The 20,234-nt window shown below is 35.9% G+C and overlaps 1 protein-coding gene across 1 annotated transcript; it reads left to right on the forward strand.

Annotated features, from left to right (window-relative positions):
• The first annotated feature begins 16,278 nt into the window (after positions 1-16,278).
• LOC306670759 (V-type proton ATPase subunit G 1-like) lies at positions 16,279-17,318 on the forward strand. The gene has a single exon (XM_079155701.1). It carries the CDS (start codon positions 16,341-16,343, stop codon positions 16,695-16,697), a length of 357 nt encoding a protein of 118 aa, XP_079011827.1. The 5' UTR covers positions 16,279-16,340; the 3' UTR covers positions 16,698-17,318.
• The last annotated feature ends 2,916 nt before the right edge of the window (positions 17,319-20,234 follow it).

The following is a 20,234-nucleotide window of genomic DNA, read 5'->3' on the forward strand; positions in this document are numbered from 1 at the left end:
TAGCAGGAAAATTCTCTGTTCTCTACCCTCTCCCTTTGACTTTGCTCTTTTCTGACTCAGTGTCCCTTTACACCTATGCTTTCTGCCCCCGTTATGTTCCTGTTGGGCTGCAGGCTACACACAAGAGAGCATTAACCAAGTTAAGATACCAGCAAAGGCCTCAGTAGGTTTAAAAAAATCTGTCTGCTAAAGATTACCAAGAAACCCAATTATTCCTTATTAAAAGAATTTCAACATTTTAATTCTGAGAGAACAATTTTAACTACTTTGTGTGTATTTTTATGTCATTTTCTAATTTTTAGATTTGAACCAATGTTAGATTTCTTTCTTCAGTTCCTCAAATGGCATTCCATCCTGTATATAGTATTTCTAAAAATGAAAGATTTTTTAAATTCAGCATTTCAAATGTGATAGGAATGTTCCAGGCATTTAAAGAAAGAGTTGCAACTAAAATTCATATAGAACCTCAAAAAACCCAGGACATACACAGCAATCTGAGTATAAAGAACAAAGCTGGAGGTATCATACTTTGTTATTTCAAGACTCCTAAAGCTTAAAAAGTAAAATGAAGAATTAATAAATGTGATGATATCAACCTAAAACCTTCTTCACAGCAAAGGAAACAATCAAGAGCTTGAAGAGAGAGCCTACAGAATGAGAGAAAATCTTTGCTGTCTGCACCTCAGAGCATTAATCTCTGGGATATATAAAGAACTCAAAAAACATAACACCAGCTGCAGAGGATATAGCTCACTTTGTGGAGTGCTTGCCTCGCATGCACAAGGGCCACAGTTCAAATCCCCAGGTCCTCGGGAGAAAAATAAATAACACACAAAAAAACAAATAATCCAGTTTTTTCCTCGGGGCGATCCAAGATGGCAGACTAGAGGGTGACTGCATCTCCAGTCGCTCCAGAACCCAGGATTCAAGAAGGGGAGGCATTGAGAGACTCGGACTAAAATAGAGCCTCGGGGTGAGTCTCCCCCACCTGGTGAAGTGGTGAAGCGCCACCTGGGCAGCAGGCCTGGATTCGGGTGGCTTATTAGAGTAAGGCAGAGCAGCAAGAGTCCTCCCAGGCGGCCCTGCCCACTCCGGCGGTGGGCTCCTCCCACAGGGCCAAATTCTCCAGCATCTCGGAACAGGCCCCCCAGTGAGAGCCTTTCCACACAGAGCCAGCTCCAAGTCCTGGAACCAGTAGAGGACTAGGGGCAGCTTTCCTTGGAAGCACTGCATTATCAAGTTACTCCAAGATTTCAGGCTACTGAAGGCAGGAAGTTGATACACTGGAAATCTACAGGGACAATATAAGCCAATAGTAGAATTCTGCAATATCACAAAGTCCCACTGACATCTGACCAATATGAGAAAACAAGGGAAGAAAATGTCCCAAACAAACCTAGATACTATATTAATAAAACCCAATGACAGCACAGCAGAAGAAATGTCAGAAAGGGAGTTCAGAATGTACATAATTAAAACAATCAGGGAAGCAAACGAGGAGATGAAAGAGCAAATGCAGGCATTAAATGATTGCACCAATCAACAGTTAAAGGAGCAAATACGAAAAGCAAGAGATCTTTTCAATAAAGAGTTAGAGATATTGAAAAAAAACAAATAGAAATCCTTGAAATGAAGGAAACAATAAACCATGTTAAAAACTCCATAGAAAGCATAACCAATAGGACAGAACACCTAGAAGACAGAACCTCAGATATTGAAGACAAAATATTTAATCTTGAAAACGAAGTTGACCAAACAGAAAAGATGGTAAGAAATCATGAACAGAATCTACAAGAATTATGGGATATCATGAAAAGGCCAAATTTAAGAATTATTGGGATTGAGGAAGGCATAGAGAAACAAAATAAAGAAATGAACAATCTATTCAATGAAATAATATCAGAAAATTTCCCAAATCTGAAGAATGAAATGGAAAACTAAGTACAAGAGGCTTATAGGACTCCAAATATACAAAATTACAGCAGACCCACACCAAGGCACATTATTATGAAAATACCTAACATACAAAATAAAGGCAGAATTTTAAAGGCCGCGAGAGAAAAGAATCAAATTACACTCAGGGGGAAACCAATAAGAATATCAGCAGATTTTTCAATCCAGACCCTAAAAGCTAGAAGGGCCTGGAACAACATTTACCAAGCCCTGAAACAAAATGGATGCCAACCAAGAATCTTATACCCAGCAAAACTTACTTTCAGATTTGACGATGAAATAAGATCCTTCCATGATAAACAAAAACTAAAGGAATTTACAAAAAGAAAGCCGGCATTGCAGAACATTCTCAGCAATATATTCCATGAGGAAGAAATGAAAAACAACGATGCAAATCAGCAACGGGAGGAACTAGCCTAAAGGAATAGCCAAATAAAAGGGAAACCAAATCATGTCAAAAAACAAAAATGAGTCCAATGACTAGGAATACAAATCATATCACAATAATAACCCTGAATGTTAATGGCCTGAACTCATCAATCAAAAGACATAGACTGGCAGAATGGATTAAAAAGAAAAATCCAACACTTTGCTGCCTGCAAGAGACTCATCTCATAGAAAGAGATACCCATAGACTAAAGGTGAAAGGATGGGAAAAAACATACCATGCACACGGACACAGCAAAAAAGCTGCAGTATCCATCCTCATTTCAGATAATGTGGACTTCAAGCCAAAACTAGTCAGAAGGGATAAAGAAGGACATTACATACTGCTTAAGGGAAGCATAAATCAGCAAGACATAACAATCATAAACATCTATGCCCCGAACATTGGCTCATCCATGTACGTCAAACAAATCCTTCTCAGTTCCAGAAATCAAATAGACCACAACACAATAATACTAGGCAATTTTAACATACCTCTCTCACCACTGGATAGATCGTCCAAACAAAAATTGAATAAAGAAACCATAGATCTCAATAACACAATCAACAATTTAGACTTAACCGACTTATATAGAATATACCATCCAGCAAAGAACAAATACACCTTCTTCTCAGCAGCACATGGATCCTTCTCTAAAATAGACCATGTCTTATGCCACAAAGCTACTGTTAGCAAATACAAGAAGATAGAGATACTACCTTGTACTCTATCAGATCATAATGGATTGAAATTAGAAATAAATGACAGAATAAAAAACAGAAACTTCTCCAATACCTGGAGATTAAATAATACACTATTATATGATGAATGGATAACAGAAGACATCAGGAGGGAAATAAAAAAATTCTTAGAAGTAAACGAGAACAAAGACATATCATATCAAAATCTCTGGGACACTATGAAAGCAGTACTTAGAGGAAGATTTATTTCATGGGGTGCATTCAACAAAAGAAGTAGAAATCAACAAAAAAAGATTTAACACTACAGCTCAAAGCCCTCGAAAAAGAAGAGCAGACCAACACCAAAAGCAGTAGAAGACAGGAAATAGTTAAAATCAGAGCCGAAATCAACGAAACTGAAACAAAAGAAACAATCGGAAAAATTAACAAAATAAATAGTTGGTTCTTTGAAAAAATAAACAAAATTGATAGACCCTTAGCCACACTAACAAAGAGAAAGAGGGAGAAAACTCAAATTACTCTGTAATTCGGAATGAACAAGGAAATATCACAACAGACACGAATGAAATACAAAACATAATTAGAAGCTATTTTGAAAATCTATACTCCAACAAAACAGAAAACCATCAACAAGTTTCTAGAGACATATGAATTACCTAAACTGAATGAGGAGGACATACACAACTTAAATAAATCAATTTCAAGCAATGAAATAGAAGAGGTCATCAAAAGCCTACCAACAAAAAAAAGTCCGGGACCAAATGGGTTCTCAGCCGAGTTCTACAAAACCTTTAAAAAAGAGCTCATTCCAATACTTCTCAAAGTATTCCATAAAATAGAAGAGGAGGGAACCCTCCAAACTCATTCTATGAAGCCAATATCACCCTGATACTTAAACCAGACAGGGAAAGAAAATTTCAGACCAATATCCTTAATGAACATCGACGCAAAAATTCTCAACAAAATTTTAGCAAATCGCATACAAAAATATATTAAAAAGATAGTGCACCACGATCAAGTGGGTTTTATCCCAGGGATGCAAGTTTGGTTCAACAACCGGAAATCAATAAATGTCATTCATCATATCAACAGACTAAAAGTTAAGAATCACATGATTATTTCAATAGATGCAGAAAAAGCATTTGATAAAATACAGCACCCCTTCATGCTCAAAACACTAGAAAAAATTGGGGTAGTGGAAACATTCCTTAACATTGTAAAGGCCATCTACGCTAAGCCCATGGCCAATATCATTCTAAATGGTGAAAAACTGAAAGCATTCCCCCTAAAAACTGGAACAAGGCAGAGATGCCCTCTTTCACCACTTCTATTCAACATCGTCCTTGAAACTCTAGCCAGAGCAATTAGACAAACCAAAGAAATTAAAGGGATACGAATTGGAAAAGAGGAACTCAAACTATCCCTGTTTGCTGATGACATGATTATATATTAAGAGGAACCTGGAAATTCCACCAGAAAACTCTTAGAACCATAAGTGAATTCAGTTAAGTAGCAGGTTACAAGATCAATACTCATAAATCCAATGCATTTTTATACATAAGTGATGAATCTTCAGAAAGAGAAATTAGGAAAACTACCCCATACACAATAGCATTGAAAAAAATAAAATACCTGGGAATCAATCTCACAAAAGAGGTGAAAGACCTCTACAATGAGAACTACAGAACACTAAAGAAAGAAATTAAAGAAAACCTTAGAAGATGGAAAGTTCTCCCATGTTCTTGGATAGGCAGAATTAATATTGTCAAAATGGCCATACTACCTAAAGTGCTATACAGATTCAATGCAATTCCAATTAAAATCCCAATGACGTACCTTACAGAAATAGAGCAAGCAATTATGAAATTCATCTGGAAGAATAAGAAACCCAGAATAGCTAAAGCAATCCTCAGCAGAAAGAGCGAAGCAGGGGGTATTGCAATACCAGATCTTAACTCTATTACAAAGTAATAGTAACAAAAACGGCATGGTATTGGTACCAAAATAGACAGGTAGATCAATGGTACAGAATAGAGGACATGGACACAAACCCAAATAAATACAATTTTCTCATACTAGACAAAGTTTCCAAAAATATGCAATGGAGAAAAGATAGCCTCTTCAACAAATGGTGCTGGGAAAACTGGAAATCCATATGCAACAGAATGAAACTAAATCCCTATCTCTCACCCTGCACAAAACTCAACTCAAAATGGATCAAGGACCTCAGAATCAGACCAGAGACCTGCATCTTATAGAAGAAAAAGTAGGTCCAAACCCTCAACTTGTTGGCTTAGGATCAGACTTCCTTAACAGGATTCCCATAGCACAAGAAATAAAAGCTAGAATCAACCACTGGGATAGATTCAAACTAAAAAGCTTTCTCTTAGCAAAGGAAACTATCAGTAATGTGAAGAGAGAGCCTACAGAGTGGGAGAATATCTTTGCCACTCATACTTCAGATAGAGCGCTAATTTCCAGAATCTATAAAGAACTCAAAAAGCTCTACACCAAGAATACAAATAATCCAATCAACAAATGGGCTAAGGAAATGAACAGACATTTCACAGAAGAAGATGTACAAGCAATCAACAGATATATGAAAAAATGTTCACCATCTTTAGTAATAAGAGAAATGCAAATCAAAACTACCCTAAGATTTTATCTCACCCCAATTAGAATGGGGTGATTATCAAGAACACAATCAACAATAGGTGTTGGCAAGGATGTGGGGAAAAAGGTACACTCATACATTGCTGGTGGGGTTGCAAATTAGTGCAGCCACTCTGGAAAGCAGTATGGAGATTCCTCAGCAAGCTTGGAATGGAACCCCCATTTGACCCAGCTATCCCACTTCTTGGCCTATACCCAAAGGACTTAAAATCAGCATACTACAGAGATACAGCCACATCAATGTTCATAGCTGCTCAATTCACAATAGCCAGATTGTGGAACCAACCTAGATGCCCTTCAGTTGATGAATGGATAAACTGTGGCATATATATACAATGGAATATTACTCCTCCATGAAGAATGATAAAATTATGGCATTTGCAGGCAAATGGATGAAATTGGAGGATATCATGCTAAGTGAGATAAGCCAATCTCAAAAAACTAAAGGATGAATGATCTCGCTGATAAGCAGATGAGGACATATAAGGGGGTGTAGGAGGGGTTAGCTTTAGGGTTAGGGTTAGGTTTAGGGTTAGGGATAAGGAGGGTGGTAAGAATGGAGGAAGGAAGGACTGTATAGAGGGAAAAGAGGGGTGGGAGGGGTGGGGGAAGGGGAAAAAATAACAGAATGAATCAAACAACATTGCCCTATGTAAATTTATCATTTTTAATTAAAATAAATTTAAAAAAAGAAAAGCAAAAAATCTTAAAAAAAAAAAAAACAAATAATCCAATCAATAAATGGGCACAGGAACTGAACAGATACTTCACAGAAGAATATGAATAGTCAACAAATATATGAAAAAATGTTCAACATCCCTCACAATTAAAGAAATGCAAATTAAAACTACACTGAGATATCACCTCAGTCCAGTCAGAATGGCAACCATCAAGAATAATAGTAATAATAAATGATGGTGAGAATGTGGGGAACGGGGTAAAGTGCAACCACTATGGAAAGCAGTGTGAAGATTCCTCAGAAAACTTGGAATGGAACCACCATTTGACCCAGTTCTCCCACTCCTCAGTGAATACCCAATGAACTTAAAATCAGTACAGTACAGGGATGCCACCACATCAATGTTTATAGCAGCTCTATTAACAATGACTAAGCTGTAGAACCAACCTAGGTGCCTTTCAACAGATGAATGGATAAAGAAAATCTGGTGTACATACACAATGTAATATTACTCAGCCATGAAAAATAAAGAAATTATGACATTGCTAGAAAATGAATGGAACTGGAACTATCATGCTAAGTGAAATAAGCCAATCCCAAAGAACCGAAGGTCAAATGTTCTCTCTGACACGTGGGTGCTAACAACAAGGGGTAAGGGGAAGAATAGAAGTTCAGTGGAGTAGACCAAGGGAAAGAAAGGAAGGGGGGGATGGGATTAGGAAAGACAGTTGAATGAATCTGACATAATTTTCCTATGTAGATAATATGAATACACCGTGTGAATCTTCACATCATGCACAACCACAATACTGGAATCTTAATTAGAATAAGATCTATTCCATGTTTGTATAAACTTTTCAAAATTACTCTACTGCCTGTATAACTAAAAAGAATAAATTAAAAAATCTATATATTTTACAAAGCTATAGTCATCACAATAGGATGGTTCCAATATAAAAACAGACATACACCAAAGGAACAGAAGAGAAATTCAGAAATAAACTCATGCACATGAGGTCAACTAATTTTTGACAAGGGTGCAGGAATACATACTGAGGAAAAGAGAGTCTCCTAAAATAAGACATTCAGAAAATTAGATATCCACACAAAAGAATAAGATTGGACTCTTAGTTTATACCATACACAGAAATTAGCTTGAAATAAAGACTTAAATGTAAGGCCTATGAGCATAAAATTCTTAGAAGAAAACATAGATGATAAAAAAAACTCATCAAGCTACATCCAACTAAAAAGCTTCTGGAAAGCAAAGCATACAATCAAGAAAATGAAATAGCAATCTATGAAACAGGAGAAAATCTTTGCAAATCATATATTTGATTAGGTTATTATTGTCCAAAATATATAAGGAAATCATATAACTCAATAACACAAAATCAAAACTCAGAAATGGAAATAGGGCCTGAAATGACAATTTTCCAAAGACATATAAATGGTCAACAGAAATGTAAAAAGGTCCTCATCATCACTAATTATCAGAGAAATACAAATCAAAACCACAGTGAACCATTAGCTCAAATCTGTCTGAATTATTATTTTCAAAAAGACAAAGAATAATGTGTAGCTAAAAGCAAATTCTTGCACACTGAGGTATAAATTGTGGTGTAAATTGGGACAGCCATTATCAAAAATACTATGGAAGGTCCTCAAAAAATTAGAGATACCATATGACCCAGGATCCCACTTCAGGATATATCCAAAGAAATAAAATTTGTATCTAGAAGAAATATCTGTGCTCCCACATTCATTGCATCATTATTTAAAATAGCCAAGATATTGAAACAACCTATGTATCCATCAGTAGAAGAATAAAGAAATAAAATATGACAAGATGTATGTATATACATATACAGGTATAAATATATATGTATACATTTACATACATAAACACTCACACATATAAAATAGACTAATCAAAAGTTAAAGAGTGGGGCTGGGGCTGTAGCCCTTTGGTAGCACTCTTGCCTAGCACATGTGAGGCACTGAATTTGATCCTCAGCACCACATAAAAACAAATAAATAAAATAAAGTTTAAATTCTTTAAAAAAAAAAAAAAGAGTTAAAGAGGAAAAAAATGGATAACGATATGACCAAAGAAGCTTGGAAATGGTTTTACATATTCCTGGAAATTCAAATGACCACAAGACTTTCCTGTACTTGCTCAGGAAAGATGTGAAAAGCCTCTAGACTCCCTTCTGGCTGACAGTGAGGGTCTGTGCAAGCAGGAAATGAAGACTTAGGCATAGTTGTAATCTACCTGCAGAGTATTGAAGGCAAACTCCAGCTCCACATGGAGAGATCCTTGGCAAACACTAGGAGTTTGGTTGTTTCTAAAATTTTAAGAAAATCTTTGTCCAATCAATATCTGACCATAAGCTGAGACTTCAGTGGGACACATAAAAAACAATATAGACTTTACATAATTTTTTTCAGAAAGTCACTAAACAAACCAACAATACCCACAACAAGAAGGAGCAACAATAATTAAGACCCAGGGATAGAAGAAAGTTAGATTTCCAGAGTTGCCACATTATGTTCTTTAAAATGTCCTGTTTTCAGCAACAACAACAACATCAAAAAAATCACAAAGCAGGTAAAGAAACAAAAAGTAGCCCATAAAAGGAATGAAAAAGCAACCAACAGAAATCACTCCCTAAGGAGGACAGATAGTGTAGACTGGGCATAGTGGCACATGCCTGTAATCCCAGCTATTTGGGAGGCTGAAACAGGAGGATCACAAGTCTTAGGCTAGCCTGGACAACTTAGAACCTATTTCAAAAACAAAATAGTACTGGGATGTAGCTCAGTAGTAGAGTGCTTGCCTGGCATGTGTGAAGTCCTGGGTTCAATTCCCTGTACCAGAAGAAAGAAAGAAAAGAAAAAGAAACAAATGTTAGATTTATGAGACAAGGAGTTTAAGTCAGGTATTTCAAATATGTTCAAAGAGCTTTAGCTTTTGAAACAAGGTCTAAGGATGCAGAAATTACTTGTGAGTTGAATAGTACAATTACTACAGTGAAAAATTCACAAAAGGAGCTCAACAGCAGAAGAGAGAATCAGTGAATGTGAAGTTAGGATTATCCAGACTGAGGAACAGAACCATGCATTTCTTCTTTCATTCCTGGGGATTGAATCCAGGGCCACTCTGACACTGAACCACCCCCACCACACACACACACACACACACACACACACACACACACACACACACACACATACACACACACACACACACACCGTTTTTATTTTATTTGACACAGAATCTCACTAAGTTGCCAGGCTGGCCTTGAACTTATGTTCCTCCTGCCTCAGTCTCCAGAGTAGCTGAGATTACAGGCGTGATCCACCATACGCAGCCAGATTAAGGAATAAAAAGAAAAAAAAGAACAAGAAAAGCTAACTGCCTAACTGAACTGTGGAACACCATCAAGTATATTGACATATACATGATGGAAATACCAGAAGATGAGGAGAAAAGGAAAGAAAGAATATTTGGAAAAACAATGGCAAAAAACTTCTCAAGTTTAATAAAATAGATTAATCTATACAAGAAGTTCAAAAAGCTTCAAATAGGATAAGCTCAAACATATTCACACCTAGACACATAATCAAACTATTGAAAGACAAAGCCAAAAAGAGATTTAGGGGGCAGTAGAGAGTGAACTTTAAAAAAAAAAAACTTTACCCAAAAAATTACCCCCAAAATATGTCAACCCTAAAACATTGAACAGATTTCAATTTAACTCACATAGTTCTGTAAATAAAAACAGAAACAAACAAAAAGTTTTGTTTACTTAATCACTTTTAACAATCCACACAATTTGGGAGCTATTTTGGCAAAAAATATTTATTAAGCAACAACACAGCATTTAAGACTATAACCCCTCAGATTTAGACAGAATGCTTTTCAAGTCTTTGATGCACATTTATTTGTAAATGAAAAACACAAACATTTTAATGTAAAATAAGAAAAAGCATTAGATAAAATCTAACACCCCTTTATGGTAAAAGCTCTCAACAAATTGTAATAGAAAAACACTTCCTCAATCTAATAAAAGACACCAACAAAAAACCCAAAGCTAAATCATATGGGTGTGTGTGTGTATGTGTACATGCATGCACATGTGTGTGTGTATGTGGTACTGGGGACTGAACTCAGGAGCACTCTACCACTGAGGTACACCCAAATTCTTTTTTAAAAATTTTTAAATTTTGAGGTAGAGTCTCATTAAATTACATAGGCTGGCCTTGAATTTGAGATCCTCCTGCCTCATTCTCCCAAGTCACTGAGATTACAGGTGTGCACCGCACCTAACATCATATTTAATGGTCAAATACTGGCAGCTTCCACTCTAAGATCAGGAACAGGACACAGATATCTACTTTCACCATTCAACATTGTACTGGAGGTCCCAACTAGTACATTTAATCAACATAATTAAATAAAAAGGCATAAAGGTTAAGGAGGAAAAAATGGAATTATTGCTATTTGCAGGTGACATAATCCAAAGTCACAGCTTTACTAAATATACAAAACAGTAGTATTTCTATTCAACAAAAATGAATAATCCAAAAATAAAACTGAAGAAACAATTCCATTTACTATAGTATCAAAAAGAATGCAAAGCTTAGGGAAAAAAATTAACAAAATAGGAGCAAGAATTTTACAGTGAAAACTCCAAAATATTGCTGAAAGAAAAGTAAGAACTAAACATATTTATAGATATCCTGTGTTCATGGATTAGAAGACTTAAAATGACATTACTCTTCTGTAAAGTGTCTGTCCAGTTCCTTGACCCATTCTTTGTATTTTTGATGTAAAGTTTTGTAAGTTCTTTATAAATTTTGGAGATAAGTGTTCTATCTGAAGTGCATGTATAAAAGATTTTCTCCCACTCTGTAGTCTCTCTTTTCACATTATTGATTGTATTCTTTGCTGAGAAAAAGCGTTTTAGTTTGAGTGCATCCCATTTATTGATTCTTGCTTTAATTTCTTGCGCTTTGGGAGTCTTGTTAAGGAAGTCTGATCCTAAGCCAACATGATGGAGATTCAGGCCTACTTTTTCTTCTATTAGGTGCAAGGCTCTGATCTAATTCCTAAGTCCTTGATCCATTTTGAGTTGCGTTTTGTTCAGGGGAAGAGATAGAGGTTTAATTTCATTTTACTGCATATGGATTTCCAGTTTTGCCAGCACCATTTATTGAATAGACTATCATTTCTCCATTGTATGTTTTTGGCTCTTTTGTCTAGTATGAGGAGACTATATTTATGTGGATTTGTCTCTGTGTCTTCTATTCTGTACCATTGGTCTACCTGTCTATTTTGGTGCCAATACCATGCCATTTTTATTACTATTGCTCTGTAGTATAGTTGAAGTTCTGGTATTGTGATACCTCCTGCTTCACCCTTCCTGCCAAGGATTGCTTTTGCTATTCTGGGTCTTTTATTTGTCCAGAGGAAGTTCATGATTGCTTTCTCTATTTCTATGAGGAATGTCATTGGGATTTTAATTGGAATTGCATTGAATCTCTATAGTGCCTTTGGTAGAGTGGCCATTTTGACAATATTAATTTGGTGCATCCAAGAACATGGGAGATCTTTCCATCTTCTAAGGTTTTCTTTAATTTCTTTCTTTAGTGTTCTGTAGTTATCACTGGTGATTAATAAATATATGAAAAAGTGTTCAACATCTCTAGTAATTAAAGAAATACAAATTAAAACAACTCTAAGATTTCATCTTACTCTAGTTAGAATGACTGTTATCAAGAACACAAACAATAATAGATGTTGGTATGAATGTGGGGAAAAAGGCACACTCATACATTGCTGGTGGAGTTGCAAATTGGTGCAGCTACTCTGGAAAGCAGTGTGGAGAATCCTAAGTAAACTTGGAATGGACCCACCTTTTGACCCAGTTATCCCACTCCTGGGTTTATACTTAAACAACTGATAATCAGCACACTACAGTAATGCAGCCATATCAATGTTTATAGATGCTCAATTCACAATAGCTAGATTGTGGAACCAACCTAGATGCCCTTCAACAGATGAATGGATAAAGAAACTGTGGTATATATACATAATGGAATATTATTCAACCATAAAGAAGAATAATATTATGGCATTTGCAGATAAATGAATGGAGCTGGAGAATAAGTGAAATAAGCCAATCCCAAAAAACCAAAGGCTGAATGTTTTCCCTAATAAGTGGATGATGACATATAATGGAGATGGGGGGTGGGGAGTGAGAGAAGAATGATGGAACTTTAGATTATGTCAAAGAAAATAAGAAGAAGGTGGAGTATGAAAAACGATGGAATGAGACAGACATCATTACCTTATGTACATGTATGATTACACAAATGGTATTAATCTACATCATGTACAACCACAGAAATGAAATCATGTGTACAATGAATCAAAATGCAGTCTGTAAAAAAATAAATAAATAAATAATTTTTTTAAAAAATGACATTACTCTCCAAATTGATCTACAGATTCAGGGCAATCCCTATCAGAATTCCAGCTGACTTCTTGTAGAAATTGACGAACTGGTCCAAAATGCATATGAAATCTCAAGGGACACAAAACAGTCAAAGCAATCTTAAAAAGGGAAAACAAAGTTGGAGAGTCATACTTCTCAATTTCAAGACTTCCTACAATGCTAAAATAATCAAAATAGTGTGGTAGGGGCATAAAGATGGATCCATGAAATAGAGACTCTGAAGCAAATCCATGAATCTATGGTCAATTGATTTTTAACAAGGGTGCCAAGTCCATTCAATGATGAATGATCAATGATCAATGAAAGAATGATCTTTTCAACAGATTATGTAGAAACAACTGGATATCCACATGCAAAAGAATGAGTTTGAAAATGGATCAATATAAGACTCTCAGAGGTATAGATCTTCATGTTCTTAGATTAGGCATTAGTTTCTTGGACCTGACTCCTAAAACATAAGGAATCAAAGGGAAAATGGATAAATTGGACATCATGGAGATCAAAAAGATTAAAAATACTATCCAAGTAGTGAAAAGTCAACTCACAGAATGGAAAAAAATAGTTTGCACATCATAGATCTGATAAGGGACACTTGTCTAGAATAAAGAACTCTAACAACTCAATAATAAAAAAAAAACTAATTACTGAATCAAAAATGGGCAAAGGAGCTGGAAATGGTGGCACAGCCTGTAATCCCACCTGTTCAGGAGGTTGAGCCAGGAAGATTGAAAGTTCAAGGCCAATGTGGGAAACTTAGCAAGACCCTATCTCAAAATAAAAAATAAAAAGGGCTAGGGATGTAATTCAGTGGAATCAATTCCCCCTGGGTTCAGTTCCTAGTACCACACACAAAAAAAAGGTCATGACTTTCCTAACCTTGTGTATGAATACATGACCAGGATAACTCCACATCATGTATAACCACAAGAGTGGGAACCTAAATAGAATAAGTTTTACTTTATGTATGTATATTCTGTCAAAATACATTCTACTGTCATATATAACTAAAAATTAAAAATAAAAATATTTTTAAAAATAAAAAAAAAAACATTTAAAAGGCAAAGGAGTTAAATAGGCATTTCTCCAAAGGTACACAAATGACCAATGAGCACATGAAAATATATTTATCCCAAAAATGAAAACCTCAGGAAGACTTTTCCACACTCAGTAGGATAATTAATCCAAAAGTCAATAATGAGTACTGACAAGGGTGTGGAAGAACAAGAACCCACATACACAGCTAGCAGAAATGTAACACGGTGTAGTCACTGTGGAAAACAGTGCATCTGTTCCTCAAATGGTTAAACATAGTGTATCATATGACCCAGAAGTTCTATGTATATAACCAAGAGAAATGAAAACATTTCTGCATAAAAACTTGTACACACATGCATATAGCAGCATTATTTATAAAAGCCTGAAGGTAGAAACAACTCAAATGCTTGTGAATGGATGGACGAATGCACAAAATGTGGTATATTGATGCAACGGAATATCATTTGGCAATAGTAAGTTATGAAGTACATGCTATAACATGGATAAATTTTGAAAACATTATACCAAGCAAAAGAGGGACACAAAAGGCCATTTGTGCAATTCCATTCATGTAAATACCCCCAAGTAAGCAAATCTATAGACATGAAATAGATTAGCAGTCACCAAGAACTGAAAGAAGAGATAATGGGGACACTAGGGATTGACTACTGATGGGTATGGTGTTTATTTGGAGGGTAATGAAAATGTCCTAGAATCAGATAAGCATAACAGTTACACAATCTGTGAATATAATAAAATCACTAAATTGTACTGTTTAAAATGGTGGGTTTTTTATTAAATCATTATAGATATACATAGCATTTGGGTTCATTTTGACAAAATCAAGGAATTTGATTTCCATTCCCATTCTCCCCTTTCCTTTCCCTCCTCCTTCCCCCTGTCCCCGCCCCTTTACTGATCTTCCTTTTTCTTGTTTATTTATTGATTTGTAATTGGTATTTCCTACATATACATAGAGGTGAAATTCCCTTTGGTATGTTTATGTATGCATATAGCATGAATTTGTTAAACACAGTCCATATTTCCTCATCCCATCCATCCTCCCATCCATCCTCCCTCCCCCTCATTCTCCTTTTTCTCCTCCACGGATCTTTTTTATATCTTTATGATATCCTAGCCTCCTGCCACTGCCTGCCACTGCCTGCCACTGCCTTCCTTCCCTTTTATTGCTGTAGCTTCAACATACGGGATAAAATGTCCAACCTTTGATTTTCTGAGTCTGGCTTATTTCACTTAGCATGATGTTCTCCATTTCCATTCATTTACTGGAAAATGTCATCATTTCATTCTTTTTTATGGCTAAATAAAACTCCATTGTGTATATATACCACATTTTTTCTTGATCCATTCATCTATTGATGGGCATCTGGGTTGATGTCATAATTTAGCTATTGTGAATTGTACTGTTATAAACATTGATGCAACCATATCATTATAATATGCTTATTTTAGTTCTTTTAGATAAATAGAAGTGGGATAGCTGAGTCATATGGTGGTTCCATTCCTAGTTTTCTGAGGACTCTCCATACTGGTTTCCAGAGTGGTTACAAATTTGCAGTCCCACCAACAATGTGTCAGTGTACATTTTCTCCCTACATCCTCACCAGCATTTATTATTATTACACATCAAACCTATCATTTGCTCAATTTTTTACTGACCTTCATGTCAGGTTTTTCCCACCAATATCAAATTAATTAAAATGTAAATGATCTAAATATTGTAACTAAAAGGTAAAAAAGTACAACATGTGTAAAAAGCAAACAATAAATATATGGTCTATACATATGTCACACCTTAAATATCAATACACTAATAGATTAAAAGCAAAAGAAGGGGAAAATAAGCATGAGAAATCTGAAGTAGAGCTATTAATATAAAATAAATTTCAAATATTTTCAGAGACAGAAGGGAACATTTAGTAACTATAATAGGTAATTTCTTCAAGAAAATGCAACAATCCTAAATGTGTATGTACCTAATAATAAAATTTCAAAATACGTGAAGAAAAATTTAATAAAACTAGAAAGACATATCCACAATCATATTTGGAGGTAGTAAGCCCCCTCACTTTTGCCTTCTATATCATTATCAGTCACCTGGGCCTATTTGCTATTTAGAGAACTATACATAGAAATAAGAAGTAGAAAATTAATAAGGATAAACTATATTCTGTCATAAAATAAGCTTTGAAAATTTAAAAATTTGAAATTATTCAGACTGTGTTTCCTGCATGATTTATTACATTAGAAAGCAATCACCGGGTCAGCTGACCCAGGGGCTGTCGCGGAGTTAGGCCGCTCGCCTGGGCTTCTGAGTCGCCGCAGCCATGGCCAGTCAGTCGCAGGGGATCCAACAGCTGCTGCAGGCGGAGAAGCGGGCCGCTGAGAAGGTGTCGGAGGCCCGCAAGCGAAAGAACCGGAGGCTGAAACAGGCCAAAGAAGCAGCTCAGGCTGAAATTGAACAGTACCGCCTGCAGAGGGAGAAAGAGTTCAAGGCCAAGGAAGCTGCGGCCCTGGGATCCCATGGCAGCTGCAGCACTGAAGTGGAGAAGGAGACCCAGAAAAAGATGACCATCCTGCAGACCTACTTCCGGCAGAACAGGGATGAAGTCTTGGATAATCCCTTGGCCTTTGTCTGCGATATCCGACCAGAAATCCACGAAAACTACCGCATAAATGGATAGGAGAAGAAAGAAGCCCTACTTTCTGGTTGGCGCTTCAGAACATGAAGTGCCTTGTGGAATACGAAGCTTAGCAGAGCTTGAGTTCTGTTTTTACGAAAGGCATTAAATTATTTCTCTGTTATATAGTAGGTCCCTTTTGGAGAGTAGCAAATCTAGCTTCTTTGTTCGGCCTTAGTCCTTATCCAAAGGTTTCATCTTTTTACCTCATCCTTCTTAGAAATTTAATGAGTATGTGTTATCTGTTTTCCTATGCTTTCTAGATCAAGCAGCGGATGTATCAATACTGACTTTTTCTTCCTTAGATCTGGTAGAAAAAAAAATTCTTTGAAGAAAGAAGGGATTAAATATTTTTTTCCCTTATACTTTCTTGAAGGTCAGGGGCTTTATCTATGAAAAAGTAGTAAATAGTTATTTGTAACTTGTCTGAAGCTGCAGCCAGCCTTAAAATCATTCATTCTGACTAAGGGTTAGAACAATGAATAGTAACGTACTTGTTTGGGCTGCTGTTAGTTTATTTTAATCAAAATTACTAGATGATAGGACTCAAGAACTTGTTACATGTTATTATTTGGTGTACTGATAATCATTTAAAAGTAAAGATTTTGCCATAAAAAAAAAAAAAAGAAATCAATCACCTTAAGATATACAACCCCACCCCCACGTCTCAACTACTTCAAAATTAAATGACACACTTATAAATATCTCATAGATCAAAGAAGAAAACATAAGAAAAGTAAATAAAAAGTGCTTTGAGCTAAGTGATAATAAATGCTTAAAATATCAGAATTTCTGGGATGAAATAGGACTCAGTATTTGTATCAGAAAGAACCCAGATTGATAATCAAATTATTTTCACATTAGGTAGTAAGAAGGAAACAATAAGAGTAGGAGCAGAAAAATGTGAACTAGAAAACAAATAATACAGCTAAAAGTTGATTTAAATCTAACAAGTCTCATCAAGAAAAAAGTAAGAAAAATATCAATAGAAAGGGAGCTATCAAAACAACCCTACAGATGCTAAAAATGTTTGTTTAAGGTAATATTACAATTGTATAATTTCCATTACATAGCTTACATAACTTGGTCTATTTTAGAGAATAGAACCCCCTGCTTGTTTATGTGTTCTATGCGTGTGATGTTTTTGCCCATCCTTTCACCTTCAGTCTGTGGATGTCTTTGTCAATGAGGTGAGTCTCTTGAAGATAGCATACTGATAGGTCTTGTTTTTTAATCTACTCTGCCAGTCTATGTCTTTTGATTGATGAGTTTAGGCCATTAATGTTCAAGGTTATTATTGAGGTATGATTTGTGTTCCAAGTTCTTTCGGTTTATTTCTAGTTTTTAATTTGAATTAGTTTCTCCTTTGATTGACTATTTTTCTAGTGTGGTTCCTCCCTTTACTGGTTTTCAGTTTTATTTTTCATTTCTTCTTCATGAAATATTTTATTATGTTTTGTAGTGCAGGCTTTCTAGTTGTGAATTCTTTTGACTTTTGTTTATCATGGAATATTTTTATTTCATTGTTGATTCTGAAGTTTAATTTTGCTGGATGTCGTATTCTTGGTTGGCATCCATTTTCTTTCAGAGCATGGTATGTTATTTTAGGACCTCCTAGCTTTGAGGGTTTGGGTTGAAAAATCTGCTGAGATCTGCATTGGTTTCCCCCATATGTAATCTGATATTTTTCTCTTGCAACCTTTAAAATTTTATTCTTATTCTATATGCTAGGCATTTTCATTATAATGTGTTCGATGTGAGTCTGTTGTAATTCTTTACATTTGGGGTCCTGTAAGTCTCTTGTATTTGATTTTCCATTTCATTCATTAGCTTTGGGAAATTATCTGATCTTATTTCATCGAAAAGTTGTGCATTCCTTTGGTGTATATCTTCATGTCCTCATCTATCCTGATAAATCTGAAATTTGGTTTTTTCATGTTATCCCATAATTCTTGAAAGTTCTGTTCTCGGTTTCTTAACATCTTATCTCCATGGTCAACTCTATTTTCAAGATTATATGTTTTGTCTTTGTTGCCTAAGGTCTGTCTTCCAATCCAAATGGTCTAGTCTGTTGGTGAGGTTTTCATTTGAAATTCTAATTTGGCTTATTGTTTCCTTCATTTCAAGGATTTCTGTTTGGTTTTTTTTTTTTTTTTTCCAGAATCTCTATCTCTTTATTGAAGTGAACGTTATTGAAGTGCTACCTGTATTTGCTCTCTTACATCATCTTTTTACTTTGAAAATCAGCTCAACTGTGTACATTCTAAACTCTTTCTCTAACATTTCCTCCACTGTGATATTGATGGATTATGTTATTGGAGTATCTTGGTATTGGAGTATATTTGCATGGGATAATTTGTTCCCTTGCTTTTTCATGTTGCTTGTGTGTCTACAGTTCCTACAATGAAGTCTATAATGTTAATTATCACAATAAACAGAAATGATATGATCAGTTATGCCTATAATAAAAACAGCAAGTTTGCAAAAGGGTTTTCATTTCAAATGGTGTATACGGAGAGAACAGAAGTGATAAAATGTGTGATGATTATGAGGGAGGAGAAGGGAAGAAAGAAGCAAGAGATAAAAGGAAGAGTGAAAAAGAGAACAGTAGAGATTGGCTGTTAGCAGAAGAAAAGAGAGAATTAAGGGAAACAGGAGACAAAAATATACGTAAGACAAAAATTTAAATAAAAAACAAAAATAAAAGAATACAAAACAAAACTAAATGTACTAATCAAACATGCTAGTGCACAAAAAACTAACCCATCTAAAATAAATGACTTCAAAAATTCTAGAGATGAGAAGAAAAAAATAGGAAATTGTATAAATGTCCATGTATCACTAAGGTTACAATGGAACAGTGAAAAAGAATTTTTTAAAAATCTTGATGAAAAGTTACTCTTTCCATTGGAGTTCAAAACAGTCTTGGTTTCTCTTCTCAGCAGCTTCAAGTGGGGTCTTCTGGAGAGTGATGCTCCATCCTCTGGATTGCTGGAGTGAGGGGGGTAATCCCGTAGATGGAGTTCCTGGAGACAGGGTTTAGGCTTAGGCAGGCTCCAGGCTCTTTGCTGAATGCTAATCGTTCTGGAGATTTTAAATCAACGCACCTCCAGCTTCCAGTACTTGCTGGTCCATGCTGGAGGACTTTACCCCAGGGCTTCCCTGGGTTCCACTCTTGTGGTGGGGGAGCCAACTTTTAGTCCCCCACATCACCAGCAGACCCCACATTTCCTGGTCTCAGGTTCAGTCTCCAATCTCTTCCACCACCCCAACCTGCCCCATCCCGAGTTCCTGACCAGATGTGTCTCTCTCAGTGGGGCCTGCAAGCAGTTGAATTGGTTTAGACAGAGGAGTAAAGCCAGGTGGGTTTCCAAGACCAGTTGTCCCCTGTGTAAACCTCTCTCCATGTTTGATTTTCTCCTGGTCACTTAAGCACACTCTATGTCCTACAGCATGTTTACTGGGCCTGTATCTCGAGCCACGCTCAGGTTTGCCAGGAATTGCCTTCCTCTTTTGCTGGCCCCGAGCTGCAGTTGCAAA

This window comes from Sciurus vulgaris (genome assembly GCF_902686455.1).
Source record: "Sciurus vulgaris genome assembly, chromosome: 10".
Classification (NCBI taxonomy): domain Eukaryota; kingdom Metazoa; phylum Chordata; class Mammalia; order Rodentia; family Sciuridae; genus Sciurus; species Sciurus vulgaris.